The sequence below is a fragment of the Sinocyclocheilus anshuiensis genome, unplaced genomic scaffold (assembly GCF_001515605.1).
Source record: "Sinocyclocheilus anshuiensis isolate Anshui unplaced genomic scaffold, SAMN03320099.WGS_v1.1 scaffold1425, whole genome shotgun sequence".
NCBI lineage: Eukaryota > Metazoa > Chordata > Actinopteri > Cypriniformes > Cyprinidae > Sinocyclocheilus > Sinocyclocheilus anshuiensis.
In genome coordinates this window covers 58,819-78,761 of record NW_015551044.1, presented here as the reverse complement: position 1 = coordinate 78,761, position 19,943 = coordinate 58,819, and the positions used below count along the sequence as shown (strand labels likewise).

Genomic DNA, 19,943 nt, shown 5'->3' with positions numbered 1-19,943 from the left:
TGCTTATTAGTATGGTTGAACTGGATCATCGAAGGTCAGAAGCAAAGACATTGGTTAATAGAATGGGATTAAATACATAAAGGATATTTGTGTTGTTTAACATTTAATTATGGCAGGTTTGCGTCATATTCTGAGTTGCATTATTTTTATTCATTTTGAGGAATACTGAATCTGTGTTTCTTTTTTTTTTTGTGAGTGAGATGAATTAATGCATATTCATATTTATTTTAGAACTACAGTAACATCTGATTTCTCTCTCCTGTGGACAGGAGAGCTGTCAATCAATAAATTGGAAAAAAAAGTAACTTGCGTTACTTATTTGAAAAAGTAACTCAGATATTCTCTTGTAAATTAAAAAGTAATGCGTTACTTTACTAGTTACTTGAAAAAAGTAATCTGATTATGTAACTCGCGTTACCCCCAACACTGCAGTGCTTGTTCTGTGTCCTGATTGTGATTCTCCTCTCAGAGCCCAGCTGGAGCATCCGAGCCAATGACAGGGAATATTGCAATCAGCCCCAGTTCAAGAAGAAGGTCTTTCTGTGCATCAAGAAAAGCAAATATTCTGTAAGTGAATCCATTGCTATTTTTAGTAAAAACCTGAAATATCTGTTTGCACACTACCGGTTTGGAATAATTAAGATTTTTTGAATGCTTCTAAAAGAAGTGTCTTTTGCTGCATTTATTTGATGAAAATACATAAAAAATTGTGAAATATTATTACAATGTAAAATAACTGTTTTCTATGTGTATATATTGTAAAATGTAATCATCAGCATCATTACTCCAGTCTTCAGTGTCACATGATCTTCAGAAATCATTCTAATATGCTGATTTGCTGCTCAAGAAACATTTGTGCTGCTTCATATTTTTTGAAGAGTAAGAGTAAGTGATTTTTTTTTTTATTTAAAATGTGTACTTTTATTCAACAAGGATGTGTTAAATTGATCAAAATTTTATATTCATCAAATAATCCTGAAAAAAGTATCACAGTTTCAACCAAAAACAAATAATAATCATAAGAATAATCATTAATAAATGAGAAGCAATAATAATTAAGCAGCATATTAGAATGATTTCTGAAGGATCATGTGACACTGAAGACTAGAGTAATGATGCTGAAAATTCAGCTTTGATCACAGGAATAAATTACATTTGATAATATATTCACATAGAAAACAGATGTTTGAAATTGTAATAATATTTCACAATTTTTACTGCAGTTTTGATCAAATAAATGCAGCTTTGGTGAGCAGAAGAGACTTCTTTCAAAAACATAAAGTCGTAATTATTCCAGACTTTTGACTGGTGTTCTATATGGTAAAGAATTTTATTTTATGCTTTTATTTTGGGGCGATGTGATGTGGTGCTTAAAGTGAGCTTGTAAGCAAAAGTCTATGATTGTGCCTTTAAGACGCTCAACTCTAGAGATTGTCCTGGTAAATACTGCGAGCATCCTCAGATAATTCCCACTGCTTACTAACACTAAACGCTCGCATGCTGGATTTTTCCACTTTTTACACCGCAAACAGTGAGTGTTTGAAGTGGGAAGGTGTTTTCATCTTAAACTAAAGGACCATGAAAGTGAAACTATACTTTTACTATACCATAATCATTATTTTGATGTATGTTTCCTCTCATACAAGCTTTACAATCATTGTACGAATTGGTCAAACCAGTGTTCAGATTAACATATGAATTTTTAGTTTTCTGAGAAGGGACTGAAATGTTACTGTATCTGTTTTTCTCTGTCAAATGTTTAATTTGTAGTCAGATAAATCACGAATCACCTTTGAATTCACCTGAAAAACAACAACAACGTCACACAGTTTAGCTTCAAAGGTGACATTTCTGCGTATTGATTGCACTCATTGTTCATAGTTCTACTCATAGTGACTTAACAAACATTGCAAGTCAATCTTAGTATCACACTTCAGTCTGAGACATTTATATCTTTGGAAACGCCAGAAAATTAAGTAACACGTCATGCATTTTGTTTGCAATTCGTCTCTTATCTGTTTTGTTGTGTTAAAAAACTCTTAACACCTTGGGGCTTGGCCTCTATTATGGTCTAAACTAAGAGTTTTATGGTCATTTTCTTACATCATTTACATGTTAAACACGCAACAGCTCCGTTCAGAATGGTGGAGTTTAAGATCTTTGGTATGACAATTATCTAAGACTGGATAAATGAGTCCTTCAGGGTCAAATGTCTCAAGGTTTGCCGTGTATCATGTGTTCTGCGTGAGATATAAGCAGCGATGACTGGATTTGTCTTGAGGTTGAAATGTTACCCTACGAGAGCAGATATAGATGTGTTGTGATTTACATTTATGGAAATCAGTTGGGTTTGGTAACTAAAATTTTGAACGAGAAAGAGAGAGTGAATGGAACTGAAATAGAGAAACTGAAAAATAGGATCTAAAATAGAAAAACAGGCAAATGAATTGCAGAAACACATTGAATTAGACTCATGAATACGTAACAGTGGAATTGAACCTGTATGGAAGACTGTTTCTGCCACGCGGCTTTTGATGTCACAATTTAGGCTTTTTTTTTTTTTTTTTTGGAAGTTCCAAGATTGTGTCTCGCAGTTCTGAGAAAAGAAGTCAGTATTCCAAGACAAAAAGTCACAATTCACTTTATGATTGTTATTTTTTAATCCATGGCAGTGAAAAACAAATTGAAGCACAGAATTGTGGCATGTCGAGTCAGAATTCCAATAAAAAAATAACATTTATTGATATAAATAAATATTATATTATAGTAATTAATTCTATATTTAAAAATATTTTTTAACAAGTCTATTAAAATATAAAATTAATTACTAAATATTTGAAAGAAAATTTCATGTTCTCATTTTATGAACTGTATGAACATATGATGTGAACTTCAGTCCTCAGAATCGCAGAATTCAGTGAAACATTACAAAATTGCAAGAAATAAACTTGACAAACGTCAAAATTGTAAGATGTAAAAAAAAATAAAAAAATCTCAGGAGTATGTGATTGAAAAAAAGTCAGCATTGTGCGATTGTTGCAATTGTTTTCTATTCTATTCTATTCTATTCTATTCTATTCTATTCTATTCTATACTTCAATGAAATCCTTACCACAGATCTGAAGACCAGTTTTTATTTAGACTTTTGATTTTTGATAAAAATTCTTAAAGTTTCAAATGTATTTATCTGCTATTCCAGCCTCAAAATTCAGAAAGCTCCTGAGAAACTAGTCTGCATTATTTCACAACTAACAAGCTTTAAACTTACTGAAGAGCCTTGGGTTACATGAGAAGCCATTTTCCTTTACAAAGCCTTGAATTTCTCTGTGAAATATTGATATATTATTTCACATTCAGCAGGTAATGTTTTATGTAAAGGATATCTTAATTGTGATAATTCACAATTCAGTCCTTTTGGGATGAGAACTTGCAAAAATAAAATTTAAGTTGCAAAAACTTAATGTTTTTACACCAGTTTGATAATAACTTGAATTTCTTTTCATTTTAAGGGCAATGCAATCAAGACCTACAAATACAACGTCTTCACCTTCCTGCCGCTGAACCTGTACGAGCAGTTTAAGAGAGTGGCCAACCTCTACTTCCTGTGTCTGCTGATCCTGCAGGTAGAAACTAAGCGGCAACCTCCCGCTCTCTCTCGTGAAGCCAACACGGAAGTGACTTAAACTGTATTTCGACAACTGGCCGCTAGAGGCTGGCTGTAAAAGGGAGTCAGTCCCATAGACTCCCCATGTTAAAATGCCCAACTTTACAGCAGAATAAAACATGCCTGGTTCAAAAAGTGGTTTTGGTCTATATAGCTAATACATGACATTCATGACAACTGTGAGGGGGTGAATTTTTTTTATAACTCATCCGTTTAAATTATATTAAGCCTTAAAGTTCTGCATAATTAGGGGCGTGGCCACTTGAGTGACAGGTGGATTGCTGCTGCTGTTACCACCGTCGAGCTAGGTGGGCGTGGTTTCAGCAACCAGCTCCCGCCTCTTTGCCCATTTTCGATTATCCGGGAGTGAAGCGCTGCCAAGATGGCGACGGCCGGCTCCACCCACTTTGAGCTTCAAAAATGCTCTTCAGAAAACTACGGGTGACGTCACGGACACTACGTCCATGTTTTTATACAGTCTGTGGTATAAACCCACAAGCACTGCCAGAGTTGACCTCACTCTGTCAGGATCGCAGGCTGATCAGGATGAGCGATCAGGGCTCGTATCACCATATTGAGATTTCTTTTGTGATAGTGACCTAACTGTGCGTTACATTTATTTAAAAAATAAACTGTTTCAGAGACATCGTGAAATCATTTGTGTCGCTCTGATAAATAAGATATTTATTATTTATTTATGAAAAATGTATGATTTATGATCATTTTTAATTATTTACATCTGTTGCTCAGCATATATACGTTGATATAAGTATGGAAAACATATAAAAAATATTATAGAATGAATTATTAAATCGTTTTTAAGAAAAACGGTTGATTTCAGTTTCATGTTGTCATTTTACGAATAATATGAACATATGATATGAACTTCAATCTGTTTTCATATGTCAGGTCATTCAAAATATATGAAATATAAAGTAGATTTATATAAAACTAGATATATTTTGTTTTATTTATATAAATAAATGCAATTAAATTAAATTAATTAATTTTATCTTTCAAAAATAGTATGTGTGGGTGTATAATGTATATCTCAAAAAATATTTATAAAAATTTTATTGATATAATTTTATTGGTGTAATTATTGAAAATAAACAGGGTCTGTATGTCAGATCATTAAAAAATAAAAGTGTGTGTTTATATATTAAATATATTTATTTATAATATAAATTATATTTTTATAAATATAGACATGTAAATACATATAAATATTTTCCAAATATATACTGTATGTGTGTGTCTTTTATATATACATAATAAATATACACAGTACAGACACATATATTATGCAAACAAAAACTGTTATTTTGTATGCGATTAATCGCAATTAATCGTTTAACAGCACTTTGGTGCTTTTGGATTTGGTGTTGTTTTATGAATATGAATCTATGTGTTTGAATGTGTCAGATCATTCCTCAAATCTCCACGCTGCCGTGGTACACCACCCTGGTGCCGTTAGTGCTGGTGTTGGGCATCACTGCCATTAAAGACCTGGTGGATGACCTGGTGAGTCCCTGCCTGTGCTTTCTGATGGAATGGTTTTGTTGAAAGGCAGCCATTAATTGTCAGGATCTGCTAATGGTTTCTGTCATCTGATCTGTGTCTCGTTGAAAGGCACGACACAGGATGGACAAAGAAATCAACAACAGAAGGTGTGACGTGCTGCTCAATGGCAGGTGAAGACCGAACTTTAATCTGCTTTAATACTGAAGTGCATGAGATTAGTGCTCATGTTTGTCAGTGAAAAAATATTATGTAAACATAAGGCTGAATTCTCATTTTTCAGGTTTGAAAAAACCAGATGGATGAACCTACAAGTTGGTGACGTGGTCAGACTAAAGAAAAACGATTTTATCCCGGTGAGTTATTTTTAAATCTATTTGCCTTCCTGTTGAGATTTTTATTTTTATTTAATTTTTATTTAATTTAATTTAATTTAATTTAATTTTATTTTATTTTTTATCCATGTGTCATTTGAGTGTGGGTTTCATCTGTTGTAGAGCATTTATACATTATAAAATAAAGAAATAAAATTAAATTATACATTAAAATAAATAAAATGATCTGTTAAATTAACAATTTTTTTCTAAGAGACGTGTAGGTTTGCTGTATGCCATTTTAAATACAAATATATATTTAATGAGATATACATAAAATAAAATAATGCAAATTAAAATATTTAACTTCAATATATATATTGAAATATTTTATAAAATATTTTACATTTTTATTTTAATGGTTAAAATATTATAATGTTAGTGAAATATCCACTTTAAGAAACCTGAAGTATATCTCATTATTGTCTATTTTAAGGAGGGCCTGATTGTTTTATGCTTGTTTCTGGGCTTTTCCCAAATTTTATGTATGCTAATCATTAATAATTCTATTGTTATTACATTACCTTGAATATTCATTTGGTTTCATGTCATGTTTATGCTCTATCCTACATTTAGTTTGTTAATGTATGTGTTTCTTCACCCCTCCAGTCACTTCATTCATCTGTTAGGTGTCATGCTTTAGTTGGTTTCTCATTTTCACCTGTGTTTTGACCTCACGTAGGCTGATATTCTGTTGTTGTCCAGTTCAAATCCCAACAGTCTGTGTTATGTAGAGACGGCGGAGCTCGACGGGTAAGAGACACATTAAACACACAACAAGCCACGCATCAGTTTATTAAGCCTCTGAATCACACTCTTGCATATTTCCACACTTTTAACACACAATGCCTATTTCTATGTTGATTTTTTACAGTAGTCATAATCGACTTGTTCTAGCCACAACCATAAAACCAATTCTGCTTGCATTAATCAGTTTTTGTGTAATTTGATGACTTCATGTCAGCATTATGAACGGTCATTAAAGTGCTCGGACATGATTCATAATGGGAGTTGTGTAATGGATTTGTTCTTTGTCTCGTACACTTCAGTCCAAACACAATCGCTTTAATTTGTTTTCTTTACATACAAAAGAATCATAATTCAGGTCCTGGCTTTGTTTGTCTGTGAACTTTTGAATGGCTTCATTTATATTAAAAATGTAATTGATATCATTAAAAATGTAATATTTAAAATATTTTATACGTTTTTCAAATGCAAGCCTTGTTTTCAAATGAGAAACCTGAAGTATTTCACATTAGTCTATATTTTAAGGTTTATAGATCCTAATTATGAAACATTTGATTGTCATTACACACACTTGAATATTAATTTGCTGTCATGTCATGTTTATGCTTGCTTTTTCTCATTTTCTCATTTTTTACATTTTCAGTCCATTTGTTTAGTCCAAACACAACAAAAACACAACACATTTTGTCTTTCACATACAATAGAATCATAATTCAGTTCCTGAGCTTGTCTGTCTGTTTAAATTTTCATATTAAAATACTTCATTGATATTTTTTATATTTTATAACATTTTTATTTTCATTAAAATCTTTGAATGCTTAAAATATTATAATATTAGTGAAAAATCTACAGCGAGGAACCTTAAATTTATGAATTTCACTGTGTTTGTGGATCCTAATTCATTACACACACCTTAAATGTTCATTTGCTGTCATGTTTATGCTTGCTTTTCCTCTGTTTTACATTTTAAAGTATTTTTACATTTCATTTGTTTAAATACACTTGCTTAATTTAGTTTTTACAGAATCGTAATTCAGTTGCTGCATTTGCCTGTCTGTGTACTTTTCCATTGTTTCGTAAATATATACAATTTTAAATATTAAATATTTAATTGATAGAATATTTCACTTTTAATATTTTATAAAAGCTTTCTCATTTTAATGTTAAAAATAGTATAATATTGGTGAAATATCCTCTGCAAGCAACTTGAAGTTGAAATAAAATATATATAAAAATTAAAAGAAATACTGAATATAAAATAAAAAATTAAAAAATCTATAAATAAAAAAACTATAAATAAATAAATAAAATATAATATTGAAATTAAATGTATATTTATCATTGTTTCGTGAAAGAGGATGGAAGTTGGTTTTAGTGCTTCTTGTTGTCAAATGACTTTTATTAATGTAGTTTCTCATTGTCCAGAGAGACGAATCTGAAGTTTAAGATGGGTCTCAAGGTGACTGACGAGCGTCTTCAGGAGGAGAATCAGTTGGCCCGGTTTAATGGTGAGTGTTACACCTATTATAGGAGAGTTGACAGACTTGGACACAGATCATTCGTGTGCGAGTAGTTGCTTGATTGTGATTTTCCATGCATTAACACGTGTTGGCCTTAAACCATGTGCTAGCCAGTATGGCTGGGTCTTGACACAATTTTCACGATTCGATTTGATTCTCATTCACGAGCTTTCGATTCAATTACCGATTCAATTCAATAGCGATTATTTTGGATATATATCAGTAGGCTACATGCCAAATTTTCTCAAGGAAAAAAAAAATCTCTCAACTAATGCTATAAAATATACATGAGAGTCAGTTGGTACTACATTACTATAATATTGAAGGTTAAAATTGACAGATTTGTTGGCTATACAACTGCTAAAATTACAGTTTTTAAAATAATAACGTTACAGTTACATACTATTTCTACTTCAGTTTTTTTTTGTTGAAATGGGATATAAACATTTAAATGGTGGCTGTCATGAAAACTTGATGGATTTATTCAAACATAAATTAAACATTGAAGAACAGTAAAAATTATAATGAATGTTATATGGTGCATATATTTAACAAAGTGCCCCTCTCTACAGTTTATTTTTCTATCTGATTAATGAGTTTATGGTCACCGAATATGTTTTTCTGAGGTAAATGCGACGTTACGTGACATTGTTTACAAGCCGTTATATTGACGTTTTTGCGCGGCTGAAACACTGATTGAGCGATTACATGAGACAGGATACGGATTGTAAAGCTGTACTCTTTCTTTTAACTTACCTTCGGATGTTTAGTCATGTTTATTTTGTGCTGAAACTGGTATCAATGTGGAGGAGATGATCAGTTCACAGTGATCTGTCACTCCACATTAAACCGCGCCAAAACGGCATTTATTGTTTGAATACTGCAATACAATGGACAGAATTTGAAATGTGGGACTGTTTTTATATTAAAAGTACCAAAGCACAATGCTTATTGCAATTTATTGGATGGGAGGTGCGCTTCAACGTTCCGTCCATTAACAGAAAACAGGCTAGACTAATCGATTCTTGGGATTTAAGAATCGATATCGTTCCATAAAAATGCGAATCGATTAAAATCGAAATATCTAAATTTTTTACCCAGCCCTACTAACCAGGTGTGGTTCGTGAATATCCAGCATCCAGCATCATTTTTCTGTCCTCACTAAAAACAAAATGCTGCAAAATGAGTGCTCAAGATTTGAAACCAGTGCAATTTCGAAACCAAGCAACTGGCAATGTTGTTAATGCTTCCATGTAACCATCCAGAGAATTTGCAGTGCAGTTTCTCGTTTTGTGTCTTTCTCAGCGTTGATCATGTGTGAGGAGCCCAACAACCGTCTGGATAAGTTTGTGGGAACGATGATCTGGGATGCTCAGAGTTACCCGCTCGACCTGGACAACATGCTGCTCAGAGGATGCAAGATTCGTAACACGGACGAGTGCCACGGCCTGGTCATATTCGCAGGTCAGTTCACTTCGCCGACCGACACGCTCTCACGGTCACGGTTCGGCGTGTGTTTGTGTTTGTGACAGCAGCTGTGATGTTTCGTTCTACAGGAAATGACACTAAAATCATGAGGAACGGAGGGAAGACCAGGTTCAAGCGCACCCTGATAGACAAACTCATGAACTACATGGTCTACACGGTCAGTTAAACACAGTTCACTGACGCCCACAAGTCATTTCGAGATTTTATTTGACATTTTTATTTATATTTACAGAATTGTATTTATTTATATTATTTATTATTTTTATTTATATTGCTATGTATACACAATGTATGCTATTTATACATTGTGTATTTATAGAGGTTTATTTTATTACTTTATTTATAGAGGTGTATATTTACAGAGAGTGCGGTTGAGTTTATATTTAGTTATACAAAGTGATTTATAGAAGTTTATTTCATTTATTTACAGAGAATGCACTCATACAATGTATTTATTTTAATTTATAGTGCTTTCATAATTTTATTTATCTATTATTTTGTTTAAAGAGAGTGCATTTATAGAATTTTGTTTATTTTATTCAATGTTTTTTATTTTTAGTTGTATTTATTTATAGAGAGTGCATTTATATAGTTATCATGATTTATTTTGCATTTGTATTTTTACTTTTATTCGTGTTTTTATTTATACAAAAAAGTGAATTCTAATTTATTTATTCTTTTTTATTCATAGAGAGTGCATTTATAGAGTTTGTTTATTTATATATTTGTATTTATTTATAGAGTTTGGGTTTTTATTTATTAATCTTATTTACAGAGAGTACATTCGAGTTTATTTATTTTTATTTATTTATAAAAAAAAGTAAAAATACAAATACAAAATAAATCATGATAATTATATAAATGCACTCTCTATAAATAAATACAACTAAAAATAAAAATTATTATTATTTTTTTTTTCATGTTTTTATTTATACAACGTTAATTCGGATTTATTTATTATTTTTTATTAATAGAGAGTGCATTTATATATTTTTATTTATATATTTTTATTTATTTATAGAGTTTGGGTTTTTATTACCATTTGTAGAATTATACATTGTGTATTTATAGAGGTTTGTTTTATTACTTTATTTATAGAGGTGTATATTTACAGAGAGTGCAGTTGAGTTTATATTTAGTTATACAAAGTGATTTATAGAATACATTTTATTTTATTCGGTATTTTTATTTATAGAGTGAATTTATAGTTTATTAGTCTTATTTACAGAGAGTGCAATTTTTAGTTGTATTTATTTATAGAGTACATTTTATATTGTTTATCCATTTTTTTTAATCATTATTTATGTTTATATTTTCACTTTTATTTATAAGTGCATAGTTTATCTATTATTTTTGTTTATAGAGAGTGCATTTTTCTTTATTATATTCAGTATTTTTATTTATAGAGTGAATTAATAGTTTTATTTATTAATCTTATTTACAGTGAGTGCATTTATAAAATTGTTTATTTTATTCAGTATGCTTTTTTATTTTTAGTTGTATTTATTTATAGAGAGTGCATTTATATAATTATCATGATTTATTTTGTATTTGTATTTTTACTTTTTTTTTTTCATGTTTTTATTTATACAAAGTTAATTCGGATTTATTTATTATTTTTTATTCATAGAGAGTGCATTTATAGAGTTTTTTTATTTATTTATAGAGTACATAAAAAATATTTATAGAGTTTGTGGTTTTATTTATTAATCTTATTTACAGAGAGTGCATTCGAGTTTGTTTATTTATTTATATAGTACATGGTATAGAATATTTTCTTTTTCTTTATATAGACCATTTGTAGAATTTAATTTATTTATCATATTTATTGTGCAAGTTTTATATATTTGTTTTTATTTATAGGTAATGCATTAATAGCCTAATAATACAATGCAATAAATCCTTTCTCATCTTGCACCCTAATATATTCTCATCTCTCTCTGGTTCTCCCTGTAGATCTTTGTGTTGTTGGTTTTGTTGTGCGCTGGTCTGGCCATCGGACACACGTACTGGTACGAGAGCATCGGCTCGAAGGCCTGGTATCTGTATGACGGCCTCAACTACTCTTCATCTTACCGAGGCTTCCTCAGTTTCTGGGGCTACATCATCATCCTCAACACCATGGTGCCCATTTCTCTCTATGTGAGGTACGACAGCAGGCTCTCCTCCGCTCTCTGAGCACACAGATGGCATTGTTCTTCAGATAACTCACTGGTTTCTGTTCTCTCAGCGTGGAGGTGATCCGCCTGGGTCAGAGTAAGTTCATTAACTGGGATCTGCAGATGTACTACGCTGACAAAGACACACCGGCCAAAGCCAGAACCACCACGCTGAACGAGCAGCTGGGCCAGATCGAGTACATCTTCTCTGATAAAACCGGCACGCTCACGCAGAACATCATGGCCTTCAAGAAGTGCACCATTAGAGGACGCACTTACGGTGAGAGAAGCCACCAACCTTGCTTTTAGAGGAACATTCTAAGAAAGCTAACCCTGTAAATCCTACTCTATCTTATTTGGTACACCAGTTTCTAAATAATCAACATAATCAAAACTTGTTGTACACAATAGTGTTATTATAGCTAAAACTAAAACCATTAAAAAAACATTTTAGTTGATTAAAATAAATGGTAAAATGAATGGAAATAAAATAATATATATAAGCTAGTTGCCAAGGCAATATTTCTCATTTTTTTAGATTTAGATTATTAGATTATTTAATTATTTAATTTAGATTAATTTAATGGACTGAAATAACTAAAACTGAAATAAAAAATAAAAAAATCTATATAGACATTTAAAAAACAAAACAATAAAATGTAAACAAAATTACTAAAACATTAAAATTAAAATGAATATGTAAAATATAAAAATACAAATTAATTTTAAATCTTTATAAAAACTATAATAGTGAATTCTCTCGTCTGATTGTTTCTTTTTTTATCAAGTAAAAGTCCTTTTAGTGTAATTATACAAACATTCACCTTCAGCTCATGATTCATGTGTCTTTTTACAGTGAAATCTGTTTTTTATAAAGTAAATGTAAGAATAGCTTTGATATTGTTAGTAATATTTCAAAATGAACACTGGACTGAAGCAACTTAGGTTTACTTGATTATCCAGATATCATTTTTTAGAAAAAAGTGAATATGATCACCAAGCTTTTGAGGAACGTTTATTTGTTCTTATCTCTCAATCATCATTGGATTGCACTGCATTATATGTTTTGATCATTTAAATCCCATCTCAATAAATGTCATCTCCCAAGACATATTATTGGAGATATAGAGTGACAACTGATATTTATATAATTTTATGTAAGTATCTGCTATACTGTTAGAAACATATTTTTGTCTATATAAAAATCATCATCTGCACCAAATTGCATATTTTTCCTCAGTTTGTGCCTCAGAATAAAATTAACGTGTTTTTTCCTCCATATTCTAAATTCTCCATTTCATCAGTGCACAATTTTCCACACCACAATCTGTTAAGCACATCTTACCAGCAAACATACACTCATTCACATCCTTCTCTTCACTCTCTGAGGCAGAAGTCTCCAAACTCATCCTTTCTAATCATCCTACTACTTGTCCGCTTGATCCTATTCCATCTCATCTCCTTCAAGCCATTTCTCCTGCAGTTGTACCTGCACTCACTCACATCATTAACACATCCCTTCACATTGGGGTTTTTCCCTCAACATTTAAACAGGCTCATGTGGTATGCAACTGCAACCGCTCGTTCTGGACTTGGCAAATGTCTTGTCCATCTATGTATGACATGATTGTTGATTTGCTTTTGTCATTGTGCAGCGTCCTTCAGCTTGGGAAAGGCGCTATATAAATGAAACATTATTATTATTATTATTACATCAACCATAACTCCTTCAAAAACACACAAAATTATGATTAATGATCGGCTGACTTTCTCAGACCACATTGCTAAAGCTGCCCGGTTCTGCAGATTTGCTTTATTCAACATCAAGAAGATCAGTATCTATTCGTTTTCTTTTTATTTATTATACAATTAACAAAAGCAAAAGAGGCCTCTAACACTAGCTTGGTCTATTCTTTTTCTATTCTATCTGTTTTCTTTTTATTTATTATATAATAATAAAAAAAACCCTTGCTACGTGTACTGCATTAAGCTAACTGAGACTTGTTATAGCACTTGTATATCATTGCTCTTTTGTTGATTTTGATTGCTTCCATTGTCCTAATCTGTAAGTCGCTTCGGATAAAAGTGTCTTCTAAATGATTAAATGTAAACGTAAATATTCTCACTTTATCATACTATATGAGCCATAAAAGCCTGATTATCAAATATAAGTATAACTTCAATAAACTGTTCCATTTAAAAAAAGTATGTTTTTCTAACTACTGTTTGACTTGTCAGGCTTTACAGGGTTAAAACATGCAGTCAAGTTGAGTGAAATTTAACCACTTGTTATTGAGGTTTTATCTTTCAAAGCATTAGATGCATTTAAATCAAGTATGAAAAGAGCTGATGCCAGTGTTGAATGTATTTGGATGAGTGTCAAAGGCGTGTCATGTCTGATCTGATATAATCCTTGGTTTATATGGTTTATATGAGCCCAGCTCACAGCCCTCACGTTTGTATTTGTGACTCCAGAGATGTGTGTGTGTGTGACTGTGGGGTGCCTCAGTGTGTGACTGTGGGAGAGATTTGAGGCTTTAGTTTCACACAGGTCAGGTTTCTGACCTGGATGAGATTAAAACACGCTGACACCTTCGACCTTGCCATGAAATAACTTGATATCATCTGTTTTACGCTTCAATAGCACTCCTTTTCCTTAATTACATTACATTATTAGAGGCTATTACAGTTGCTCATGCTTATAAACCTCTAAAAGTGAGTATTAAATGAGTGGCTCGTATTCGAGACGGCTTGTTAAGTTAAAAGGTATCTTGAGACGTCTCATTCCACGGTTTCTGCACTCAGAAGTGTGCTTTAGTGCGTTATCTAGCGCTGTTTAAAGTGCTATTATTTTAAAGTGTTATTGCTTTAATAATTACGTGAACTAAATTAGCGTGATAATTGACAGTGCTCTGTGTTGATCTATAGGTGATCCCACCAGTGCAGATGGTGTGGCCTTGGACCGTGGAAAGGTACGTATGCAGAATGCGTTTATGGAGTTTTATTTATTTACTTATTTATTTTTTTATTAAAAAATAGTTTATTTATTTACTATGTCATTTTTAATACATGCAATACATATTATTTTATATTTTAAATACAAGTTATATTTTATTTCTAAAGAGTACATTTATGTAGTTTTATTGATAGACTGATCGATTTTTTTTTTTATTCATAGAGAGTATATTAACAGTTTTTGCTGAGAGTATGTTTATCATTTTATTGATTGATTGATTGATTGATTTATTATTTGTATTTATTGAGAGTGTATTTATAGTTTTATTGATTGTTTGATGGATGGATTGATTGATTAATTTTATTATTTTTATTTATAGAGATTATATTTATATAGGTTTATCTATTGATTGATTGAATGATTGATTTTTATTTATTGAGAGTGCATTTACAGTTTTGTTTGTTTGTTTATGTGTTTATTTATTTAGTTGTTTTTATAGAGAGTGGATTTATAGGATTTTATTTGTTTTATTTTTATTTATAGAGATTACACTTATTTATTTTTATTCATCGAGAGTGCATTCATAAAGTATTTATTTGATTTATTTTTTATTTATAGAGTGTACATTTATATAGTTTCATTTATTTATTAATTGTAGATTAATTATTAATTTAATTTATAGAGTGTGTTTATTAATTTTATTTATTACATATTCAATATATGACATGATTTCATTTAGTTTTAGCAAATGTCATTTTAAGTTATCATTTTAACTTAACGTTTTTTTTTTGTCAAAATGTTTGATTGGTCACTGATATTCATTTAATTTTCTCTCCCATTTTTACTCAGCCTGTGGATTTCAGTTGGAATGAGAATGCCGACAAGAAGTTCGAGTTCGAAGACCATTTCCTCGTTTCCTGTATCCGTTCGAAGAAGGATCCGCAAGTACTGGAGTTCTTCAAACTCCTGTCCTTGTGTCACACCGTCATGGTGGAGCAGAAAGGGGGTGAGGAGACAAAAAATATCATTATCTGCTGAGTAGGCCTGGGTGATAAAACGGTATCGATATTTATCGACAGTACACCTTCTTCGATAACGATAGAAAAAATGTTCGATATAGCGCACGATATAGGCACGTGCTATGAGTGACGCAGACAGCACACACAAACACGAACACATGCTGAAATGAGTGCTGTGCCTGCCTGTGATGAGGAGATTGTGAATAAAGAATGAATATTAGTCGAATTTAAAATTAACATTTGCATTTGAATGTTAAGTGTGCATCAGGAAGCGTCATCAGTGGCGCGCGAGATGCGGTGATGATGTATGTGACGTTGTTGCATTTTAATGTTTTGTTAGTCTAGCCCATGAGACGCGCCGCTGCTGTGTTATGCATTCAAAATATTAGAGAAATATAGAAGCTCAATGCGGAGAAGATCTTGATTAGGTGAAAACCGAAACCAAGCCATTCACACAGAACGCATATTCAGCGCATTTTTTAGATGGACAGATATGACTGCTGCACTCGCGTCTCACAAGAGATGTATAGAAAGCCATGCAAAGTTAAAACCGTTTAAACTTTTAGAAAACGCGTCACGAATTTGTGGAGGTTTATTCCTTTTCACTGTGTCTCTTATGTTTTTAAAGGCAATCTGCGTGATGGGCGATTCGGCTCTTTGTATTAAGCAATGCATAAATACATGATGCTGTTTTGTTAATAATTATGCAATTTACGAAATTATATTCGATTTTTATGAGTTAATTTAGACGTAATGCACGTTTTTTTTATAGAGTTACTTCCTTGCGTTGACAATTTAAATGCGCTGCATTATTTTGCTCATTGCGCCCTCCTGTTGCCTCGGGAGACAAGACAAAAGTTTCCTTAAGGCCTATTTAATCTGCATATAAAACATTAGAAATGAAATATTCATTTAATTTTTATTTTGTGTTTGATTGTTAAAACAAAAAAATATTTGTTGTCTCAGTAAATTGGGTTATTTTAACAATACAGTGGTTAAATTTAAACATTTTTTTAAACATTTAAACTATTGTTTTTTTGTTTTAAAAAAGGTTATAAAAAATGTCAATAATTATCGATACCGAACGGTATGAAACATTATATCGTTGATACATTTTTTAGCTATATCACCCAGCCCTAGCTGAGATTATGCAAAAATAAACCATTGACACAGTAATCAAGCATGTATGCTTTCATCTCAGACTTATTGAGCTTTCCTAATCCTACTTTGTGTACTATCTGATCAAATAAGTCAAAAGTACAGAAAAATGCAGCAGATATTATTTAAAGTTAATTTATGTACTGCATATTTTCTCTGTGTTCAGATGAGCTGGTGTACCAGGCCGCGTCTCCTGACGAGGGCGCTCTGGTCACGGCCGCACGCAACTTTGGGTTCGTGTTCCTGTCCCGAACGCAGGACACCATCACCATCATGGAGCTGGACCATGAGGAGACCTACGAGGTGCTCGCTCTGCTCGACTTCAACAGCGACCGCAAGCGCATGTCCATCATCCGTGAGTCCTGCTCCTTCTGTTCTTCACTTCCTGTCTGTCAGTCACCGTCACCTGTTTCTCACTCTTGTGTGTGTTTGTGTGTAGTGAGATTTCCAGATGGTAGAATCCGTCTGTACTGTAAGGGTGCAGACACTGTGATCTACCAGCGACTGGATGCCAATAGCAAGAATAAAGAAACCACGCAAGAAGCTCTGGATGTGAGTACTAACACTATTAACAAATTCATTTGCATATGTTAATGAGGTTCAGCATGCCATTGCAAATTAAAGGGACAATTCGACAGTTTTGTCATCACATAATTTTTTTCCATGGAATGCAAAGAATTTTTAGAGAATGTTTAATGGAGAATTTTTAAATGACATTTAAAATTTTTTAAATGTGTCAAGCTCCAGTAGATAAAACACCATAAAATAGCATAAAAGTACTCCAGAAGCAGGGTTATTATATCTAACTAAAACTAAAACCAGGAAAATAAAACTTGAAATTAGTGCTGTCAAATGATTAATCACAATTAATCGCATCCAAAATAAAAGTTTTTGTTTACATAATACTGTATATGTGTGTGTACTGTGTATATTTATTATGTATATATAAAGACACACACATACAGCATATATTTTGAAAATATTTACATGTATATATTTATATTCATATAAATTATATCATATATAAATATATTTAATATATAAACGTAACATATTTTTCTTAAATATGTACATGCATGTGTGTGTATTTATATAGACAATAAATATACACAGTACACACACATACAGTATATTATGTAAACAAAAGCTTTTATTTTGGATGCGATTAATCACGATTAATCGTTTGACAGCACTACTTGAAATAAAATCAAATATAAAACAACTTAAACTTATAAGGCAACATTTCTCATTTTCATTTAGTTTGTCTTGATGCACTAAAAAGTAAAACTAAAACTGAAATAAAAATGAATAAAAACTACATAGACTAATTACAAAAAACTAATAAAAGTCTCAAAAACACACAACAAAATCTCAAAAAAAAAAAATGTTCAAATTAAAATGAAAACAGAAAAACTATAAAAGTATCTCATTGGTACTAAAATAATCCCGATTCAAAGTCTCAGTAGACATAGGATTGCTTTTTGTGAGGAACAGACTGTGAAGTTGATGCACCATGTCAGATTTGATGGCATTGACACCAATGATAACTTAATTCTGGTTTCATTTTACTGGCATATTAGAGTCAAAGAGGGGATTTTGGATATCTCTTTTTATTACTCAATAAATCAGAAAATACTGTTAAAAAATACATTTTCACCATGTTTTTAGGAATAAAATCAAGAAAATTATATATAAACAAACCCCTCAGTAAAAACTTTTAGAATATAGATAAAAATATAACTGTGTATGTATGTGCTGCTGAAGTTGAGAAAAAACTCCTTTAAACAAAAACGGCCTTTAAATATATGTATTGTATAATGTGCAATAATAATATCGAATTATGTATGAACAAACCCCTCAGTAAAAACCTTCTGAATACATATAGGAATAAAGATGTACATATTGGTGTATGTACGTGCGGCTGAAGTTGAGGAAAAAACTCAGCAATTAAAATGATGTATTGTAATTGAAATCTACAGATTAAAAGTGCAATAAGATAAACAATTAAATGTTTTCTTTCCACTATTCTGAAACAGCACAAATAGCCAAATAGCCCAAAATCTCAAAATTGACTGATGAATGAAAAGTTTTTTCCTGTAGTTCCTCGCTTAAAGCAGAAGAATAGCATGCATTGTGTGCTAAACGGTTGGATTTCTCTTTCAGATCTTTGCGAACGAGACGCTGCGAACTCTGTGTCTGTGCTATAAGGACATCAGTCAGGCGGAGTATGACGCTTGGTCTCAAAAACACCAGGCCGCCAGTGTTTCGATGGGGAACCGTGAGGAGGCTCTGGACGTGCTGTACGAAGAGATCGAGAAAAACCTTCTGGTAGGGAAACAAGAAAGGAAAATCAGTATTCATTTCAGGGAAGTGACTAGTGATCGATTGATATATTAGTCAGGCTCATTAACCTGCCAGTGTTTGGATAATTGCTATTGGCTGAGAACAGACACTTTTTAGCAGACCCTTTTATCCAAAGTGACTTAAAAGTGAGAATAATATATTATGCTTAATGTTCAAATCTCTTCAGGTTGATAGTGTTTAAATTAATAATGTAAATTTTGATTAATGATAGTGTTAAACAATGATAGTGTTTAATAAAATTTCAGCAAATTTGTGAATGTCTACTTTGTTAAATTGTACAAAAATATTTTTATATATTGTATAGTTTGTTAATATTAGAAAATATATACTTTTAATTCAAATTTCATATTAAATCGAATGTGCTAATAAACTTAACCTGTTATATTATGTATGAAATATATCAAATATATTATACATTTAGTATTACACTTTTGTTATATTACTCATCCTACTAGATATGTGCTATATATCTTACGAAAATCTATATTTATTAAAAAGAGATTTATTAAAAAGTCATATTACATTTGTTAAATGGGCTAATAAAACATTTTTGCATGTATTTTATATATAGATATATATTAAATATATTACATACATATACATACATACGTGTGTGTGTGTGTGTGTTTGATGAATGTGTCATTTGTTTATTGTTTCAGCTGATTGGAGCAACAGCCATTGAAGATAAACTTCAGGACGGCGTTCCAGAAACCATTGCAAAACTGGCCAAAGCTGACATCAAGATCTGGGTTCTGACCGGAGACAAGAAAGGTGAGTGATGATCGTGAAATATTGTGTTATTATAAAACGGATATTTCCGGTCCTTGATTCTGATTGGTTGAGTCGCGTTCGAAGCTGTTGTAAATTACTCTACAAACATACACCGTTGTTTACTTCTGTGTTGCTCGGCAACTACTTTGTTGGAACCACAACTGTTTCTGAGGAACTACATTGTTTGGCTGAAGAATGATGT

The 19,943-nt window shown here is 31.6% G+C and overlaps 1 protein-coding gene across 1 annotated transcript in view; it reads left to right on the top strand.

The window, feature by feature from the left end:
* Positions 1 to 19,943, top strand: part of LOC107661614 (phospholipid-transporting ATPase IC-like) — a 42,117-nt gene that overhangs the window by 13,854 nt on the left and 8,320 nt on the right. The window contains exons 3-19 of the mRNA XM_016451279.1: positions 470 to 567; positions 3,510 to 3,623; positions 5,090 to 5,188; positions 5,297 to 5,358; positions 5,469 to 5,541; positions 6,242 to 6,312; positions 7,732 to 7,814; positions 9,132 to 9,290; positions 9,383 to 9,471; positions 11,271 to 11,461; positions 11,545 to 11,753; positions 14,402 to 14,445; positions 15,279 to 15,435; positions 16,773 to 16,961; positions 17,046 to 17,158; positions 18,770 to 18,934; positions 19,630 to 19,741. Of these exons, the coding sequence (XP_016306765.1) occupies positions 470 to 567; positions 3,510 to 3,623; positions 5,090 to 5,188; positions 5,297 to 5,358; positions 5,469 to 5,541; positions 6,242 to 6,312; positions 7,732 to 7,814; positions 9,132 to 9,290; positions 9,383 to 9,471; positions 11,271 to 11,461; positions 11,545 to 11,753; positions 14,402 to 14,445; positions 15,279 to 15,435; positions 16,773 to 16,961; positions 17,046 to 17,158; positions 18,770 to 18,934; positions 19,630 to 19,741 (2,028 nt within the window). The remainder of the gene's footprint in view (positions 1 to 469; positions 568 to 3,509; positions 3,624 to 5,089; positions 5,189 to 5,296; positions 5,359 to 5,468; positions 5,542 to 6,241; positions 6,313 to 7,731; positions 7,815 to 9,131; positions 9,291 to 9,382; positions 9,472 to 11,270; positions 11,462 to 11,544; positions 11,754 to 14,401; positions 14,446 to 15,278; positions 15,436 to 16,772; positions 16,962 to 17,045; positions 17,159 to 18,769; positions 18,935 to 19,629; positions 19,742 to 19,943) is intronic.